The sequence below is a fragment of the Bos indicus genome, chromosome 8, assembly GCF_029378745.1.
Source record: "Bos indicus isolate NIAB-ARS_2022 breed Sahiwal x Tharparkar chromosome 8, NIAB-ARS_B.indTharparkar_mat_pri_1.0, whole genome shotgun sequence".
NCBI classification, from domain to species: Eukaryota; Metazoa; Chordata; class Mammalia; order Artiodactyla; family Bovidae; genus Bos; species Bos indicus.
Window position 1 is genome coordinate 41,114,083 of NC_091767.1, and position 19,346 is coordinate 41,133,428.

At 36.0% G+C, this 19,346-nt stretch overlaps 1 protein-coding gene across 8 annotated transcripts in view; it reads left to right on the forward strand.

Annotated features, from left to right (window-relative positions):
- The window catches only part of RFX3 (regulatory factor X3), a 337,765-nt gene that overhangs the window by 196,678 nt on the left and 121,741 nt on the right, over window positions 1-19,346 (forward strand). For all 8 annotated transcript variants that reach the window (XM_070794588.1, XM_070794586.1, XM_070794585.1 and 5 more), the window contains one exon: window positions 13,378-13,475. In XM_070794588.1, coding sequence (XP_070650689.1) covers window positions 13,378-13,475 — 98 coding nt within the window. The remainder of the gene's footprint in view (window positions 1-13,377; window positions 13,476-19,346) is intronic.

Sequence of the window (19,346 nt, forward strand, 5' to 3'; positions counted from 1 at the left end):
GTTTGAATCTTATGCAGCCGTATTTATGTATAACTTCTATTGTAATAGTATTAGAATAAATGAAATATTGCTAAAAAGTAAGTGATACACCAAATTTCCTTCAAAACTAACTTGACTCTTGCTATGGTAGTATTATGGCTATTGTACTCATTTAGGAATTTATGTAAGTAATAAGTTGATACAATGAAGCAACTAATTGATTGAATTCTGTATGAAATGTAAAGTTCTCTAAATTGGAAAGCCTTTTGGTGGTCATTATTAAGAGTATGATTTATTGTGTTTGATATGTAGTAGAATATTTTCAAGTTTCATTTTTTGCAAACTGATTAATGGATTTTTATTTTTTGCAGAATCCACTATATTTTTATATACTAGTTTTCTATAAAATTACTAACATTAATTTAATAAAGAGAACATTATGTTTCTACCTAAAGTGAAAAAAAAATATGTCCCTTGACATCAATGGAAGAGAAACATAAAGCTGTGTGTGTGTGTGTGTGTGTTAGTCACTCGGTTGTGTCCTACGCTTTTGACCCCATGGACTACCAGGGTCCCCTGTCCATGGGATTCTCCAGGCAAGAATACTGGAGTGGGTAGCCATTTCCTTCTCCAGGGGATCTTTCCAACCCAGGGATCGAACCTAGGTCTCCTGCATTGCAGGCAGATTCTTTACCATCTGTGCTACATAAAATGAAATACTTTATGATTTGGCTAAATGCTTTTGCTTGACAACATCCAACACTGGAGCATAATTTCCAGAATCAGAGGTGGTAAGACTGGAATGGGTGAATTTAACTCAGATGACCATTATATCTACTAATATGGACAAGAATCCCTTAGAAGAAATGGAGTAGCCATCATAGTAAACAAGAGTCTGAAATGCAGTACTTGGATGCAATCTCAAAAATGACAGTGATCTCTGTTCATTTCCAAGGCAAACCATTCAATATCATAGTAATCCAAGTCTGTGCCCCACCAGTAATGCTGAGGAAGCTGAAGTTGAATGGTTCTATAAAGACCTACACGACCTTATAGAACTAACACCCAAAAAATATGTCCTTTTCATCAGAGGGCCTGGAATGTAAAAGTAGGAAGTCAAGAAACACCTGGAGTAACAGGCAAATTTGGCCTTGGAGTATAGAATGAAGCAGGGCAAAGGCTAGTAGAGTTTTGCCAAGAGAACACACTGGTCATAGCAAAAACCCTGTTCCAACAATACAAGTGAACACTCTACACATGGACATCACCAGATGGTCAACACAGAAATCAGATTGGTTATATTCTTTGCAGCCAAAGATGGAGAAGCTCTATACAGTCAGCAAAAACAAGACCGGGACCTGACAGTGGCTCAGATCATGAACTCCTTATTTATTGCCAGATTCAGACTTAAATTGAAGAAAGTAGGGAAAACCTCTAGGCCATTCAGGTATGACCTAAATGAAATCTCTTATGATTATACAGTGGAAGTGACAAATAGATTCAGGGGACTAGATGTGATAGACAGTGCCTGATTAACTATGGACAGAGAATCGTGACATTGTACAGGAGGCAGTGATCAAGACCATCTGCAAGAAAAAGTTATGCAAAAAAGGTAAATGGCTGTCTGAGGAGGCCTTACAAATAGCTGTGAAAAGAAAGGAAGTGAAAAGCAAAGGAGAAAAGGAAAGATATACCTGTTTGAATGCAGAGTTCCAAAGAATAACAAGCACAGATAAGAAAGCCTTCCTCAGTGATCAGTGCAAAGAAATAGAGGAAAACAACAGAATGGGAAAGACTAGAGATCTCTTCAAGAAAATTAAAGATACCAAGGGAACATTTCATGCAAATATGGGCACAATAAAGGACAGAAATGGTATGGACCTAACAGAAGCAGAAGATATTAAGAAGAGGTGGCAAGAATACACAGAAGAACTATACAAAAAATACCTTCATGACCCAGATAATCACAATGGTGTGATCACTCACCTAGAGCCAGACATCCTGGAATGTGAAGTCAAGTGGGCCTTAGGAAGCATCACTATGAACAAAGCTAGTGGAGCTGATGGAATTCCAGTTGAACAATTTCAAGTCATAAAAGATGATGCTGTGAAAGTGCTACACTCAAAATGCCAGCAAGTTTGGAAAACGCAGTAGTGGCCACAGGAGAGGAAAAGGTCAGTTTTCATTCCAATCCCAAAGTGAGGCAATGCCAAAGAATGTTCAAACTACCACACAATTGCATTCATCTCACATGCTAGAAAAGTAATGCTCAAAATTCTCCAAGCCAGGCTTCAACCGTACGTGAACCTTGAACTTCCAGATGTTGAAGCTGGTTTTAGAAAAGGCAGAAGAACGAAAAATCAAATTGCCAACATTCACTGGATCATCAAAAAAGTGCGAGAATTCCAGAAAAGCATCTATTTCTGCCTTATTGACTATGGCAAAGCCTTTGACAGTGTGGATCACAACAGACTGTGGAAAATTCCTAAAGAGATGGGAATACCATACCACCTGACCTGCCTCCTAAGAAATCTGTATGCAGGTCAGGAAGCAACAGTTAGAACTTGACATGGAACAACAGACTCATTCCAAATAGGAAAAGGAGTACATCAAGGCTGTATGCTGTCACCCTGCTTATTTAACTTACATGCAGAGTACATCATGAGAAATGCCGGACTGGATGAAGCCCAAGCTGGAATCAAGATTGCTGGGAGAAATATCAATAACTTCAGATATGCAGATGACACCAACCTTATGTCACAAAGCAAAGAAGAACTAAAGGGCCTCTTGATGAAAGTGGAAGAGGAGAGTAAAAAATTTGGCTTAAAACTCAACAATCAGAAAACTAAGACAATGTCATCTGAACCTATCACTTTATGGCAAATAGATGGGGAAATAATAGTAGACTTTATTTTGGCGGGCTCCAAAATCACTGCAAATGGTGACTGCAGTGAAATTAAAAGACGCTTGCTCTTTGGAAGAAAAGTTATGACCAACCTAGACAGCATATTAAAAAACAGGGACATTAACTTGCCAACAAAGGTCTGTCTAGTCAAGGTTATGGTTTTCCCAGTCGTCACGTATGGATGTGAGAGTTGGACTATAAAGAAAGCTGAGCACTAAAGAAGTGATGCTTTTGAACTGTGGTGTTGGAGAAGACTCTTGAGAGTCCCTTGGACTGCAAGGAGATCCAACCAGTCCATTCTAAAGGAGATCAGTCCTAAATATTCATTGGAAGGACTGATGTTGAAGCTGAAGCTCCAATGCTTTGGCCACTTGATGTGAAGAACTGACTTATATGAAATGACCCTGATGCTGGGCAAGATGAAGGAGGCAGGAGAAGGGAACGACAGAGGATGAGATGGTTGAATGGCATCACGAACTCAATGGACATGAGTTTGAGTAAACTCCGGAAGTTGGTGATGGACAGGGATGCCTGGCATGCTTTAGTCCATCAAGTTGCAAAGAGTCAGACATGATGAGCAACTGAAACGAAATAATGAGGCCTTTTCCTAGACATATCAGGATGCATCAAAGATCATTGAAAATGGAATAAATTCTTAGCATATGTTTTATAGTCATTTACTATCTTACCCTTGTATCACTAGTATTATTAATCCCATATTTGCAGAAACACTGGTATTTTAGAAAGAATTCTAAGATTGGATTCATAATCAAATCACTGTTACCTGTCAGACCATATCTTTCGGTTGTCACTATATGTTGTACTTATATCAGCATTTATAAAATGGGGGCAAAAATGCCTATCACCTTTAATTCATCTTAGAATATTTGTGAGGAACAAATGAAATAATATTGCATGTCACTATTAATAGTTTCAGTGCTAGTTTAACAATCATATATAACTAAGGAATTCTGCTCTTTTATGTTACAGTGCTTTGTCTGCCAACACTTAAGTTTAATAATTTATTCTGTTAATTTCGTGTACTCCTCCCAAAGGGAATCAACATCTGTCCTATCTTGTAAATATACTTTATTACCATAGACACTCGGTGCACATATGAGTTTGAACCTATGCAGTCTCACCATAGAATACATTCAAAATACATATTCTAATGGTGAGTCTTGAGTTGTGAAATGTATTTTGTGCAGTTAGATTTTCTGATGTGCTGCTTACATTTATTGATATTCTAAGTTTCTATAGATTCTATAGTAGATTGACTTTTTACTAGAAAGACTGAAGTAGTCTCCCATTCCAAAGTCTTCTAATATGGCAGTGAGATTGGTATACTGAGCTCATTTGCCCCATCAGGTCACCAGAGTGTTATTTACTAAATTTCTTCCCCTAGAAATTATTACTTAGTTTAGTAGGATCTTATTGGTCTGTCCTGCTGGGCCCCAAGGAAAATAATGTTTACTGTTGTAATCATGACAGAAAATGTTCCTCACTTGTAGGAAGTAGTTGTTACTTTGTTCTTTTTGAATCACAAAAGTAGGTTTATATATTTTATGAAATATCTATCAAATTTGTTATTGAGAAATCCTTATAAGCTGAATCTTCTCTTAGCCACATCCCTGCTCCCAGAAACACTTCTACTCTCGTCTTCGGGAACTTGCTTCACCTTTACCAGATAAATTCTATTCTTTGAAGCTAACTAGGTATTTTGAGGGTAGATAGATGGTAGGCAGTTGGGGTGATTTATTGAAATAATTCACTCCCTATTGATTCTCTCATTTTCATGTGGTCAGAAGTATAAGAAAGTAAGCCAGGACCTTAACACTGTATTATTAGCTTTCATATAACTCTATTTGAAGTCCAAGTATAATAATAATTTTCATAATAAGTTTAATTTGCCTGTAACAATCATATAATTTTAGTAAATAGTTCCTATACATTTGTTTACCTCTAGTCCTGTTGATAAAGCAGGCTTCGTGATGTTTGTTGGATCTGAATGTGCTAGAAGCATCTTTTATTTACATAGAGTCTGCTATAAGAAAAGTATATCCAAAAATCTGAATGTTTCAGGAAAAAAAAAGTGCTACATAGTTTTTAAGTGAGATTCAATTAACACAGGAAGAGTGAGTATCCTATTTAAATTTTACAGTGTAAATGAACAGATTCCATTTTCTGCATAAAATGAACTCTGTCATTTAAATAAACAATATCCTATTTTCCAACAGTTCATGTTCATCACATTCTTTGAAGTGGGGGGCTACCAGTCTTAACAGATAAAACAGGAATTTTATAGTTATCATTGAATATCCCAGGAAGAACTTTGGAAATTAACAGTAAAGATCTAGGGAAACTGCTTGTTCTTAGCAAACATAAGGAGAATATTTAAGTAGTAATTTTTTAACCTGTCCTGTCACTTAACCATGCTTTTTGTTCACCATGATCTTGTGATCAAAATGTATAACCATCCGGTACCTGCAGATGAACTTTGAACATTCATAATATTTGTGGGATTCTTTCTTGGCAAGATTGATTAAACACCTCTGTAATATATGATTACTTTTTAATTTTAACCAAGACTGAAAACAATGGTTTTAGGTTTTTGATTTCTGTTCCCATAACCATGCTTCTAAAGAAATTGTTGTTGTTGCATCTTTTTGAGGCATCTTTTTGATTACAGTCCTAATGCTGTAGTCATTGAACTTTTTGACTATGTTTCCACATTCCCTTCAATTCCCTACAGTTTACCTCATCCAGAATTATTGATTTAGTTCTTTCTGTTTTCTCACAAAGTGGCTTTTCTAATTAACTCTCTGCTGCTACTCTGTATGTCTTACTTCCCCTCTGCCCTTTTGTTAATACCTGTTCCAGTGTTGATCTTTTTCTTTCTGCCTCACTTTTGGTCAGTCACATAGCAGCCTCTAACCTAGCTGTTCTAATATCCCCTGTTTTTAATCTTCTGAGAGCTCTTTCATATCTCTTGTGGGTTTATTAAAGTCATCTTAATGCAGTTTTTGACAGTTCTCAGTACTAAAGTTAGACGTTTGGTGCCAGCCACATGTGTAAGGAGTGCTTTTATACAAGAAAGGCAATGAATATCTTGACATGATAAAGACATTTTTACAGAGACTAGTATTATTCTTTACTGTCTAATAAGCTTGACAATTATAAATGATTTCATTCACTGTTGAAAAGGATTACTGTTTTGAAGCGTGATTCATTTTATTTTTCTTGTAGCACATCCAAAACAACATATTGTATAAATTTGTCCTCAAAATATACTAATTGATTCTGTTGAACCAGAACATTTTCCCGTAGTATGTAGTTTGTTTTGGTATTCACTTCTTTTTGTAAACAGTAAGAATTATAAAAATGCAGTAAAATAAGGAAAGTCATTTGTCACACTACATTTGAATAGTCATGAGGTGCTTCCATTTAAGTGTGTATTAGTAAGAGTATTAAGTTGCTTAATTCATCTAGTGTATAAATGTATGTACATTGTTACATATATTTATATTTGGGGGATTTTTTTTCCCTTCAGTTGACAAAAAATGGATGAATTTCTTGTGCAGAATGTTATGGTTTCACTTCATTCCCACCACCATTCTGGTATGTATTATGTAGCCTTTTAAAAATTAACCCAAGGTCATTTTTATTAAATTAACAATTAATTGTAGAAATTGTTGGTTTATTTCTATTAATTCCATCTCTTTTCAGTATTTTTACCAATTTGTTGTTTATTAAAATTCAAGTGGTGAAAATTATTTGTTCATCCTCTTTGGAAACACTTCTGAGAATTTATCTTGGAAATACAATAAAATTAAGAGAAAATTAATTTCCTGTAGGGTTTTTTTTAATTATCTGCCTTTCCCCTGAGGACTTGGGTAGGGTAGGCGGTAAAATGTGACACTTTATAGATTTCACAGAGATGGATGGAAAATACTGTTACTGGGAATAGTAATAACATGCTTACAGGATGCTCGTTTTCCTTTCTTTCAGCATTGCTAACCTGAACAGTTCCTGCACTGCGATTGGCAAATAAAATAGAAAATGAACTTACAAAAGATAGCAATTTAGTAAATATTTGAACAGAAATTAATGTTTAACAAAAAGATGGTATAAAATAATATTTGAACAAATTTGAGATCACAGTTAATTACTTTTAGAAAAAGAAAATAGCATGCAACTTCCTTTTAAAATTTTACCTTTGGTCTTTAATGACACATTAAAGGGCATTAAAAGTAATCACATCAGTTCACTTTGGAATCATGAGCATTTCTTGGTGTTTTTTTAAGAAATGAATATATATCCACATTTAGAAGATATTATAAACTGTGCAAATATTCACTGAGCATTTCCTTTGCTAGGTACAGAGTGTTATTTAATTATTATGCAATATATATAGTATAAAGGTGTTGGGTTTTGGGAAATGTATCAAAATATACAAAATGCTCTGCATGTGCATTTCCATCCTGTGACTGGATTTATAAGTCTCGATAGAGGTATTTTGTAGATATGTCTCTCTTCCTAGATCTGAATAATTTTGAGATAGGAAGGGAGCATTTCTGCACCTCTCCAGTGACCTTTAACTATATGATAGAGCTCCACTTTCCCCTCCCCCACAAAGGAAAGACAGTCAAATAACCCTCAACTAAAAATTAAAAGGACCTTAATTTTTCATTGGTGAAATGAGACGTACAGACCTAAGGTAATTATTTTTCCTTTCTCCTTCCTTTTTCTGCCTTTTTACTCCTCTTTTACTTCCTTCACTGTCATTATACCTTGAAAAAATACCTTATCAAACTGTAGGCAATTCCATTTCTCATCACTAATTTGTTTCAAGGCCTCTTTAGCCTAGTTTGTAATGATTAGTCTGGATAATAAGGAAAATTGTGTTACCTCCAATATATGCTATAATTCATTATTTTTAGTGTTTTTCTATTTTCTATTAAGTAAATAGGTCTTCTATTTACTTCATCAGTTCTTTAACTTAGTAGATAATGCAAAGAATTATGCCCTATTTTTACACTGTACAGTTACGTCTCAGTGTAATCAAGAGCCATATTTATGTATTGATGTCTTAGATGAGTTAGCCAGCATCTACTCAGAATTCTTTTCTAAGACTCATGACACTTTGAGTTTCATTTCTACTTTAATTATAGAATTTCATGATTTGAAGGAATTCTTGATGAACATTTATTGTACATATTTATGGCTGAAACCAAGTGGAATATAAAGATGAAAATTACACAGAAGTAGAAGACAAGATTCTTATTTCAAAGTATTTAATAATGTCTCTCATTATTCAAAATGTATTATAATTATCATATATGCCTTATGACATGCTTTGTGTTTGTATTTAGTAGCTTTGGATTCTCACAAAAATTCTTTTTGACAGAGTAGATATAGTTTTTCTTTACACACAAAGAAATTATTAGTTAAAAAAATGAATTGACTCCCCCAATATATAAACAGCAAGTGTCAGCATAAAGACCTAAAATGAGTTCTCCTATTTCCAAATTAACTGAATTTGCAACCATTCCGTATTGGCCTCCACAAAGGAAACTAGCTAACATTCGATTCTTTCAGTTTTTGCTTCATGTTATTTTGAAACTGTTGTTAGATGCAAAGACATATAGGATGTGTTATTTATTCTTGATAATATTTTGATTAAATTTCCATCCTTTTCTTTGGTAGTATTGGTTGTCTTGAAGTCTACTCTGACTGATGTTAACATAGCTACTCTTTCTTGTGATTGGTGTTTGCTGAAGGCTGTCTTTTTATATCCTTTTATTTTTAACCTGTCTTTGTATATTTAAAGTGTGTTCTGGTGGAGAGTATATAGTTAGAGTTTACATTTTTACCCATTATGACAATCAAGATTTAAACTGAGTATAATTTCTTTTGTGCTATTTTTGTCATACTTACATTTTATTTCTGCATATGTGATAAACCCTGTTATATGCATATTGTTATTTTTACTCTGCACAGGCAGTTATCTTTTATAGAAATTAAAAGATGAGAAAATAAGCAAAATTACCTTACCTACAAATTTACCATCTAATGCTCCTCATTTCTTGTGTAAGTCCCATTTTCCATCTGAAATTGTTTTTCTTTAGTCCAAAACTCTCTTTTGTTCCCTCCAGTTCCCTTCACTGGAGGTCTGCTAGAGCAGAATGAATGATCTTAGTTTTTGTCTAAGAAAGGATTTTCTCTTTATTTTTGAAGAATATTTCACTGGTTATGGGATTCTTGATTGAAGTTTTTCTCTCCCTGCATTAAATACATGCTATTTGATTATCTTAGGCTTGTATTTTTTGACTGGGAAGTTTTCAGTCATTTTAATACCTGTTGCCTTGTGTACAATGTATCTGTTTTCTATCTGCTTAGGAATTTTTCTCCTTTAGCACTTTAATTATAATGCACTTTACTGTGGTTTTCATTTGTCTATACATTGTCTTGTATATTAAGCTTCTTAGATCTGTGTTTATAGTTTTAATAAAATTGTAAGTTTATACCACTCTTCCTTCAAATATATTTTCTGTTCTTCCTCTTCTGGGACTATAGTTACATTGTTTAGACTACTTGATATTTTTCCACTTTTCTCTGTTCTTCATTATTTCTTTTTTTCTGTTCTCCAAATAGTTTTTATTGCTGGGTTTTCATCTTAACTTGTCTTTTCTTCTGCATTATGTAATCTCTCTATTCCACTGAGCAAATTTTTCATTTCAGATATTGTATTTTTCAACTCCACAAATTTGACTCAGCTCATTACATGTTCTTTCTTTCTTACCATATTTGCATTTTCCTTTAAATCTCAAGGCTATTTAAGAATAGTTGTTTTAACATCTCTCTGCCACTTCTTATCTTTCATTTCTAGATTTGTTTCTATTGATTGATTTTCTTCCTCATTAGCGATCACATTTTCCTGCTTCTTCATATGTCATAATTTTTTTTTTTTGAATGCTGGACACTGTGATTCTTATGGTTTTATATGTCTGGATTTTTGATATCTTCCAAGTGTTAAATTTAGTTCCATATAGGCAGTTACTTGTGGATATTATCAAGGCTTTTCTTTTAGATTTGTTAGGATGGACCTAAAGTAGTTTTTGAGACATAGGAGATGCAGGTTTGATCCCTAGATCGAGAAGATCCCCTGGAGGAGGGCATGGCGACCCACTCCAGTATTCTTCCCTGGAGAATCCCATGGACACAGAAGCCGGGTAGGCTATGGTTGATAGGGTTGCAAAGAGTTGGACACGACTGAAGCAAGTTAGCACGCACGCAAAGTAGTTTTATTCTAGATGTAGTTTAGTCCTTTTATCAATACTATGGCTCTTCCCTCTGGTGTTTCTACAGAGTGTCCTAGCTGTTCAGTAAGGTCATGACACGATGGATGGTCAGAACTTATATTTCTCTGTCCCTGCACATGTACATGCAGCTTAGTATTTGGCATCAAGGGGATCTCTACAAACATTTCTGGATCTATTTCTCTACCTAACTTGCTTTCTGATACTGTCCTCAAACTTCAGGTGACTCAGCCTTCCCCAAATTCAGTATCTCCTCACCTCATTGAGGTCACGATGCTCTGCTTTGTTTCTCCATTCCTCCTCTATATTCTGCATCCTGGTCTCCAAGATCATCATAGGGTTCACTGTATTTGTTTTCCTTCTGTTAAGGAACAGAATCACATGATGCCTTTTTGTTAAATGACTGAAAATACTGTTTTACACATTTTCTCTACTTTTCTACTTGTCGGCGGAGGGGGGGGGGCGCAGGGGGGCATTTCCAGTAGTATTTACTCCATCGTGGCCAGAAGTGGAAGTCCTTTCATATATTGAGATATATAAAATACAGATGTGAATTCATAAAGGATGTTAGTCATTTCTTCTCTCCCATCTCATTTAATGTTGCTCAGTAAAGTAACCATTTTTAGAAATTTAGTGTGCATTCTTCTATCTTCCTTTATATATTGAAGCATATTTGTATGCACATGTGCCCATATATGCAGATATATACGTAAATCAAGTTACATTGTAAGTCTCTGGAGAAGGAAATGACAAGTCACTCCAGTGTTCTTGCCTGGAAAATCCCATGGAGAGAGGAGCCTAGTGGGCTACAGTTCATGGGGTTGCAAAGAGTTGGACACAACTGAGTGACTGAGCACACACTGTTAAGTATTTTTCAGCAACATTTTCACTTAGAATATGTCTTAGAGATCCTACTAATATAGTATATATTAATCTTAATTTATTCTTTTATTGGGCTTCCCTGATGGCTTAGAGGGTAAAGCATCTGCCCGCAATGCGGGAGACCCGGGTTCAATCCCTGAGTCGGGAAGATCCCCTGGAGAAGGAAATGGCAACCCACTCCAGTACTCTTGCCTGGAAAATCCCATGGATGGAGGAGCCTGGGAGGCTGCAGTACATGGGGTTGCAAAGAGTCGAACACGACTGAGCAACTTCACATTCTTTTATTATCAACCATATATTCTATAGAATGCTCTTCTATATTTAATTACTCCACTTTTGTAGTCATTAAGGCTTTTCCTTCTTATTGTTCTTATAAGCTGTATTTTAAAAAATAATATTGTACAGAAACTCTTTATATGATGAATATTTCTGTAGAAGAAATCACAAAGGTGTCAAACAGTTTGCCTGTTGGTAAAGTTCTTTCCCAAGCAGTTTTTACATATTTATATTACAACTAAAACAGAAGACCCAGGGTTTTTAAAAAAATGGTTGATTTCAGATCTAGGATAGATCTGAGAATTAAGAAAGATTACTGTGGTCATGAAGGCACTGCTGTGTGTGCTGTGCTTAGTCGCTCAGTCATCCAAATCTTTGCGACCCCATGGACTGCAGCCCGGAAGCTTCTCTGTCCATGGGGATTCTCCAGGCAAGAATACTGGAGTGGTTTGCTATGCCCTCCTCTAGGGGATCTTCCCAACCCAGGGATCAAACCCAGGTCTCCTGCATTGTGGATTCTTTACTGCCGGAGCCACCAGGGAAGCCCCCATGAAGGCACTACCAGTAGTCAAAGGTGGGACAATTGTAGGGGAAAAAACGATTGCTGTGTTAAATATATATATAATATGTTCAAAAGCTAAAAATCTTAAGGGATACAAGCAAGATCAAACTGAAAACAACACTGGCCACCTTGGGGAGGGAGCTAAGGGAATAAAATCATTATTCTGAGTAGTGATAAATAGTGAAATCATACATTTATCCTATTCTTCCTATACAAACTTTAATTCAGAGTAATCAAATACTAATAAGAATTCTTTTATAGAATTCTATTCATAAATGAAGAGAGAATAGCAGAATCAGATTACCACAAGTTTGAAGCCTTTTATTAATTAAAGTAATTGCTACAGAAAATGATGATTAGTGACTAGTGATATCCTCAAGTAAACATGGATAGGAAACATTGTAACCAGTGAAACCAGCTGACAACACCTGAAGCTCTTGATCAAATAATACTGCAGAATGAGAGACAACCAGCTGTTCAATGGCAACTTATATGATTCAATAGTACACAGCTTTTTCAAAATTGAATCTGATCAGGGTTCCTGATCTAACTATTCACTTGTAGGAAATATAGAAGATAGAGGAATTTATTAAGTGACATCTCAGGGATGCTATTAGGCAAATTTAGCATTCTAGAAATTCTAGTAGATAACTGATCTAGTTTTTTCAGTCACAAATAACTAACAGTCAAATATAAAAAGGATGGGAAACTGTTAGAGACTAAAAGAGAAAGAAGGGAAATATCAACCAAATGTAACGGGTAGACCTTGTTTGGATCTGGTTTGAGCAAGCAAACTTTTAAGAAAACATTGGAATGATCAGAGACATTTGAACAATCAGGGTTTTATATGATATTAAGGAACTGTTAATGTTTTATTTATGATGTTAGTATTGTATTCATGTTAACAGTAGTTCTTTTCTCTTAAGAAAAAATGAAATATTACCAATGAAATGCTGTAAGTTCTACACTTGTTTTTAAATAATCCTGTGAGAGGCTGAAGAGGAAGATCTGGTGACAGTTGTTTATGTTGGATGATGAGTACATGGGGTTTATTATAGTATTTTTTTTCTACGTATAAGTATTTGAACTTTTCCACTGTGAATTTTTTAACTAAAAAATAAATGTAGCATTCACAAGCCAGGTTGAAGAGAATTTCATCAACCATCAAAATAAGTGTGGAGCTTTCAGAATTTTCACTCTAAACACTTGAAGTGTGTATATACATACATACTTGCAAGAACATTACAGAATTTATTCAACATAAATGCTACGTTTGATTTGGCCCTTTGGACCCAGCACGTACTTAGGCTGAAATTGGCATGAACCTAACAGTTTTCATTATAAAGCATTCTTGGGTTTATCGGTACCCTAGAAAACCCTTCGCAGTAGCCCTGGCACTGCGCCTGCACTCTGTCGCAGGCACCTCTCATTGGGTCCTCCTATTTGCTTTCCAGGTGCAGCAGGTGCAGACCGTGCAGCAGGTGCAGCATGTCTACCCAGCTCAGGTGCAGTACGTGGAGGGGAGTGACACTGTCTATACCAATGGAGCAATGTAAGTTCATATGGGGGAGTCGTCCTCATTCCCCTCTCGGAGAAAAGGAATGCACTTCCTGACACCTTCTGCCCATCCCAAGTTATTTCCTTGCTTTCACAGTACTTTTGTTTTTTTTAACCAGAGTACGATTATTGAACTTAAACTGGTGTTTTGAGCCTTGTTTATGTTTGTTAAAAATGTGTTCATTTTCCTCAGTAGAATATTTTTAAAGTATTTTGACATTTCTACCCCAGTAAAATATTTTAAAATTTTAAATTGTTGTACCCATGAATGGTTTTCTCTAGGTTGAGAAAAACATATCCCCTTGTTGGTGATTTCTGTATCATAATATAACCTTCTAAAATCCATGCTTTTTGTTTTTATCAATAAGGTGAATTTTTGTGTGTCTTCTGTAAAGTAATATAAATCTACTGTATTAGTAGATTAGGAGGAGGTTATTTTTTTTTGGATTTATTAAATGAGGTACTTAACTACTCTATGTAAAAGTGCCAGATACTCAATAAATCTTATTTTCCTGTCTGAACTTCCCCTTCCTCCCCAACTCTCACTCCATCTCCTTTGCATCAACAATAATGTCAGTTTGTATATTTTTTTCATTAGAGTTTTTCAGCCACTTTGAGATTCAGGATGTTATTATAAATAAAGGGACTAAGAACTGTTATAAGTCACCACGTTTGTTTTCATTTACCACAGGTTTTTGTTTGCAATCTGTTAGATCTCCCGGTCTGAAATGAACTCAGATTCTCTTATTGACTCTTCTGCCCCAGGCTGCTGTGCCTTAGGTTGAGAATCTCTGCTTTCTTAATTCTTACTGCACCTCCTGTTTCCTTGGGTGATTTTATAGACCCCCATGACACCAACCTGTAAGCTCCATGAGGGGCAGGATTTTTGTGTGTTTTTTGTTGTTATTTCACTGCACTAAATCTAACAGCAGAAGTGTGTGTAGTACGTAGAAAGTGCATTTATTCTTATTATAGCTAAACATCTTAAAATCCTGGTTTAACTATTAGTTTTATAATCATGGTCAAGGTACTCAACTATTCTGTGCTTTTATTGTTCTTTCCTGGAAAGTGGGAGGATAATAAACTTACTCTTACTGGATTATTGTGAGGATTTAAGGCAGAGTATGTAAAGCAGCTTGCACAGGACCTGGTTTACAATGGATGATACAAAACTGAAAGTTCTTCACTGATCTTGACTCATCGTCTCTTTTTTCTTATTGCTTTTGGTCACTGAATCTGCATACATCACCACCGCCTTTAGAACCTATATTAGCTATAAAGTAAAATGTGTCTCTCTGTCTTGGTTTTACCCCCCCCCTTCTTATCTCCCTGGCTTCATCTTCCATCTGTTCTGGGAACAACCAACTTTGTACTTGTTTCCCCTTTCATGCCTCTGTATTATTGGACACGTGGTTTGTTTCCTCTGCTGGAATATCATTCTCTACTTCTCTCTTCCGTTCCCAAACCACTACACCCAGTATAGCAATATCTTTGTAGACTGACATGTCACATCCTCCTTTGTGTTGTGAACCCTGGCTCTCCTCTGCAGGTAACTTATTTGTCTCCTGTACAGTAAAAATAGCAATGTACCCAGACTCAATGTACACCAGGGACTTCCCTGGTCGCTCAGATGGTAAAGCATCTGTCTACAATGCAGCAGACCTGGGTTCAATCCCTGGGTCAGGAAGATTCCCTAGAGAAGGAAATTGCACCCCACTCCAGTACTCTTGCCTAAAAAACCCCATGGACGGAGGAGCCTGGTGTCCATGGGGTCGCAAAGAGTCAGACACGACTGAGCGACTTCACTTTCACTTTCACCCAGACTCTTAGTTCCACCATGGTGCAACAAATCCTTATATATATTTATCATACTAAGAAGAACTCTTCCTGAATGGGAATTGTTGTCATTTTGTTATTTTATTTACATCAGTTTAGGTGAAGGGCACATAATGAAGGATCAGCACCTTTCTGTTACTCTAGTGAATCTATAACACTTTATATATATTAGACACACTGTGAATATTCTTTACCTCTTTGTTGTATAAGGCCAGGACATTCTGGAGCCTGTTTTTGGAATTTCTACCATAAATCTAAACTCTTATTGGCATTTAGACCAAAAAAAAAAAAATGAGGATGCCTGCCACTTGGTCCTTTATGGTATCAGGGAATATAAATGGGTTTCTAGACACTGCTGGAGGTCACTCAGTTGTATTGTTGCTGCATCCTTGTCTGTAGTATATTTCCTTCCAGAACCTCAGAGTAAAATCATTATATTTTCTACCTTTGTTTGCTGCTGCTGCGTCGCTTCAGTCGTGTACGACTCCGTGCGACCCCATAGATGGCAGCCAACCAGGCTTCCTGTCCTTGGGATTCTCCAGGCAAGAACTGGAGTGGGTTGCCATTTCCTTCTCCAGTGCATGAAAGTGAAAAGTGAAAGTGAAGTCGCTCAGTCGTGTCTGAATCTAGCAACCCCATGAACTGCAGCTTACCAGGCTCCTCCTTCCACGGGATTTTCCACGCAAAAGTACTGGAGTGGGGTGCCATTGCCTTCTCCAACCTTTGTTTAAGGAAGTACTATTTTCTACCTAGTTTGTTCTCCTAATTCAAAGACATCCTAGGTAATGCCTTAGCAGACCCCACTGGAGGGCTACATTATCACTCTCTATTCCATAACGTTTTACCTTATGTTTATTACTGCAACCAATTAGCTAAGAAACCAAAAAAATATGACAGAGATTTAAACAAATTAGGGCTTTTATTTTTGTCAAAAAAAATCCAGAGTTAGCATATTGTACAAGTAATAGCACTATGTGTGCAAATATAAAATAAGCCTTATTGAAGAGATCTTACAAGGTGGCATACAGCAGATACCTCTAGTAAGACTGGACAATACCGTGGAAATTGCTCCAGTAGATCTCTGGCCTCACAGAGTGCTCCATATTTCTAGGGGGCAGGGGTAGTGAACATTAACTGGTTATTTAGTAGAAAAAACATGGCTTTCTTATCTAGGGAGGAGTGGGTGCCTCTAAAGTTCAGGTCCCCTAGCCTGTTCTTCCATTAGGATTAACTCAGACCACCTGAGCCAGCTTAGTGCTAAGCTACCGAAAGATGACAGGAAATGAGCATTTAGAAACATCCACAACCGTACTTCCTCTCAGTCTGTTGCTGACATTAGCAGCTCAGGGATATCAGGGCAAAGATTTGCTGGTATGGTAGTAAATCTGCTTTGGTAGCAGCTATCATAGCTGTATTCCAGACAACAAGAAGACAGAAGGTGGAAAAAGAAGATACATTATATATGTGTATGTACATACGTACATATAAATACGTGTGTACACACACACAGGCTTTCCCAGAAACCCCTAGCTCCATTTTTGTTTATATCTCATTGGCCATAACTCTGTAACAAAGTAATTAGCTGCAGAGGAATCTAGGAATGCAGCTTGGTAGCTTTTGTGTCTATATGGTAGATGACAGCAAAGGAAAAGGATAGTTAGAATGGGTGTTGAGAGAATTAACTCTGTGGTATCTATCAGTCATTTATCATTGGCCCAATGTAGAATAGGGTGATTGCTAGTGTGTGATTTTGTAAAAGATAACACAGCCTGCTTCACTCTCTTCGTTTATGGAATATGGAGATAGTTTAACCAAAGTGTTTTGTATAGCTTCTGAGAAATTGAATGAAAACACTCACTAAACATTAGTTATTACCATACAGTTTTGCTCTCTAGTTATTTTTTTCTGAATTCTGCATATTGCCTTGCACCTTTTAAAGCTATCTCACCACTGATACTAGGGTCTTCTATATGCGTAAATATGAGGTAGTGATTCATTCATTCACAAAACCTTAGAAAAACAACATCTCTAAAAGTTGACTCTTTAAAATTATAGGGCCCATTAAGTGCGGAAATAATTCAAAGTAAATATCTTGTGCCAACATATATTTTCTGTGGCCCTCAAACTCAGTTAGTTAGATCATGACTAATGAGGTCTAGGTCACGAGTTCATTTGCCACAAAGTCCAATTAGCTTTGATCCAGTCTGTGTGCGCCCAGATTATATCCTCAACTCCAGCTAATTATGTCACAAACGTGCACCCTTGGTCAGGATAAAGAAGATGCATCCTTAAAACCTTTCATTACAATTTCAGTTTTGGTGCTTCTGACTAAAGATTCTATAGCATCATTTTCATTTTTACTAAAGAAACATTGTGTTGCCATGAATTACACTCAACATTTTAGTAGCTAGAGGACTATGAACATATTTTTAAAATATAACAAGGAAATTTTTCAGCTTAAGCTATTTCAATCTTTCTGTAATTTTGCAGTGCTGACATTTAACTGTGTACAGTTTTTGTCTCTAAAGTTCATTTTAGAGTCTTTCTACTCTTTATATTTGATGCACTTCCATGTGTGTTAGAAGAGTAGTCCATATTCATTTTCACCACAGTGAATTAATAGCCAGCTAGTGTTTGATCCCTGACTCAGATCATATTGAGAGTCCCACTTCTGTGTGATAACAAATGCTTTTTGCTAGTTGTTCTCCCAGAAGATCGGGATGCTGATCTTTATCATGAACTTTCATGCATCCAGTACATGGCCCTGCAGCCTGTGCATGGTTAGTAAATCCTGGTTCGCCGTTGCTCCTGTCACCAGCAGCCTTGCCAAGTAGCCATGATGCACAGGGTTTGACTCAAGAGGTGATGGTAGCCCTCACAGATATGTGTCATCGCTTATAAAAATGTGTAATCCTTATAATTTGGTGATACTAACGTGTTTACTTTTTTTCTCTGTGACTATGGACAATTACTGGTAGCATAACAGGATTAATTAATGGGAGGCAGTGAGTGAACATTTCAGTTGAAACTGCTTTTCTGTACTGAGTGTGGAGTAGAATAGCTTTTTACTCAAGGGAGAAGGTAATCTAATTCACTCTTGTTCCTATTTATCATTACTTCTGTAGGAACACACACTATTTCCTGGCAATAGTTTTCCCAAGAATATTTTTTACTGGGCTGGTTCATAGTCTTGTCCATTGCTATAGATTCTTACAATTTATGGTATCTAATAATTTAGTCTACTGTAATGAAACTAGCTGGGAAACATTGCATACCATGTAGATAGAGTCCCATTCAGTTGAAATTTCTTGATGTAACTGAGAAATCAGTTTTTTTAAATGATGAATTTTTTTCTTTCCCATCTCTGTTTTTTGAATCTCACTTCCCCCACTTACTCCATCATGTTAGTCAAAGTGGAAATAAAGACATCATACTATATCTTGTCCAAATTAAGAAATATCTTTTGAAAACACTTGTAATTTTCTCATATCAACCACTCTTTGAAGATTATCCCCTGGTTAGAGATGATCAGTATTTTAAAATGTTAAGATTTTCATTGTGTGGATTTCTATTGCAATAAGACTTGACCGATAGGAAGCATTCTCATAATCTTTAAATTATAGATTTATCAAACACAATAGGTAATTTATCAGATGTGTTTCGTAAAATGTTAGTTCTCTAAAAAAGTTCTGTGATGACGCAAGCAGAAAAACACTACATGAACTTCTCTTGAGGACTCTAATTTTCTGTTCGTTTTTTAAAGATTCTGAGAAATCCCCTAGGAAAGAAATGTGGTGTTTTAAAAACTGATCACAGAACTCTCATCTGAATCGTATCTAATAACATGGCATTGTATACTTTAGGAGGTGGTACATTAATGATATATTGACAATTAGTAGATTTATTCAAAAAGAAAATTATATAGTTAGGGTATTTTCTGAAGCCATCCAGTTATCCTTTCCATATACTTTTTTTTCATATTTTATTTTATTTTTTAACTTCACAATATTGTATTGGTTTTTCCATATAT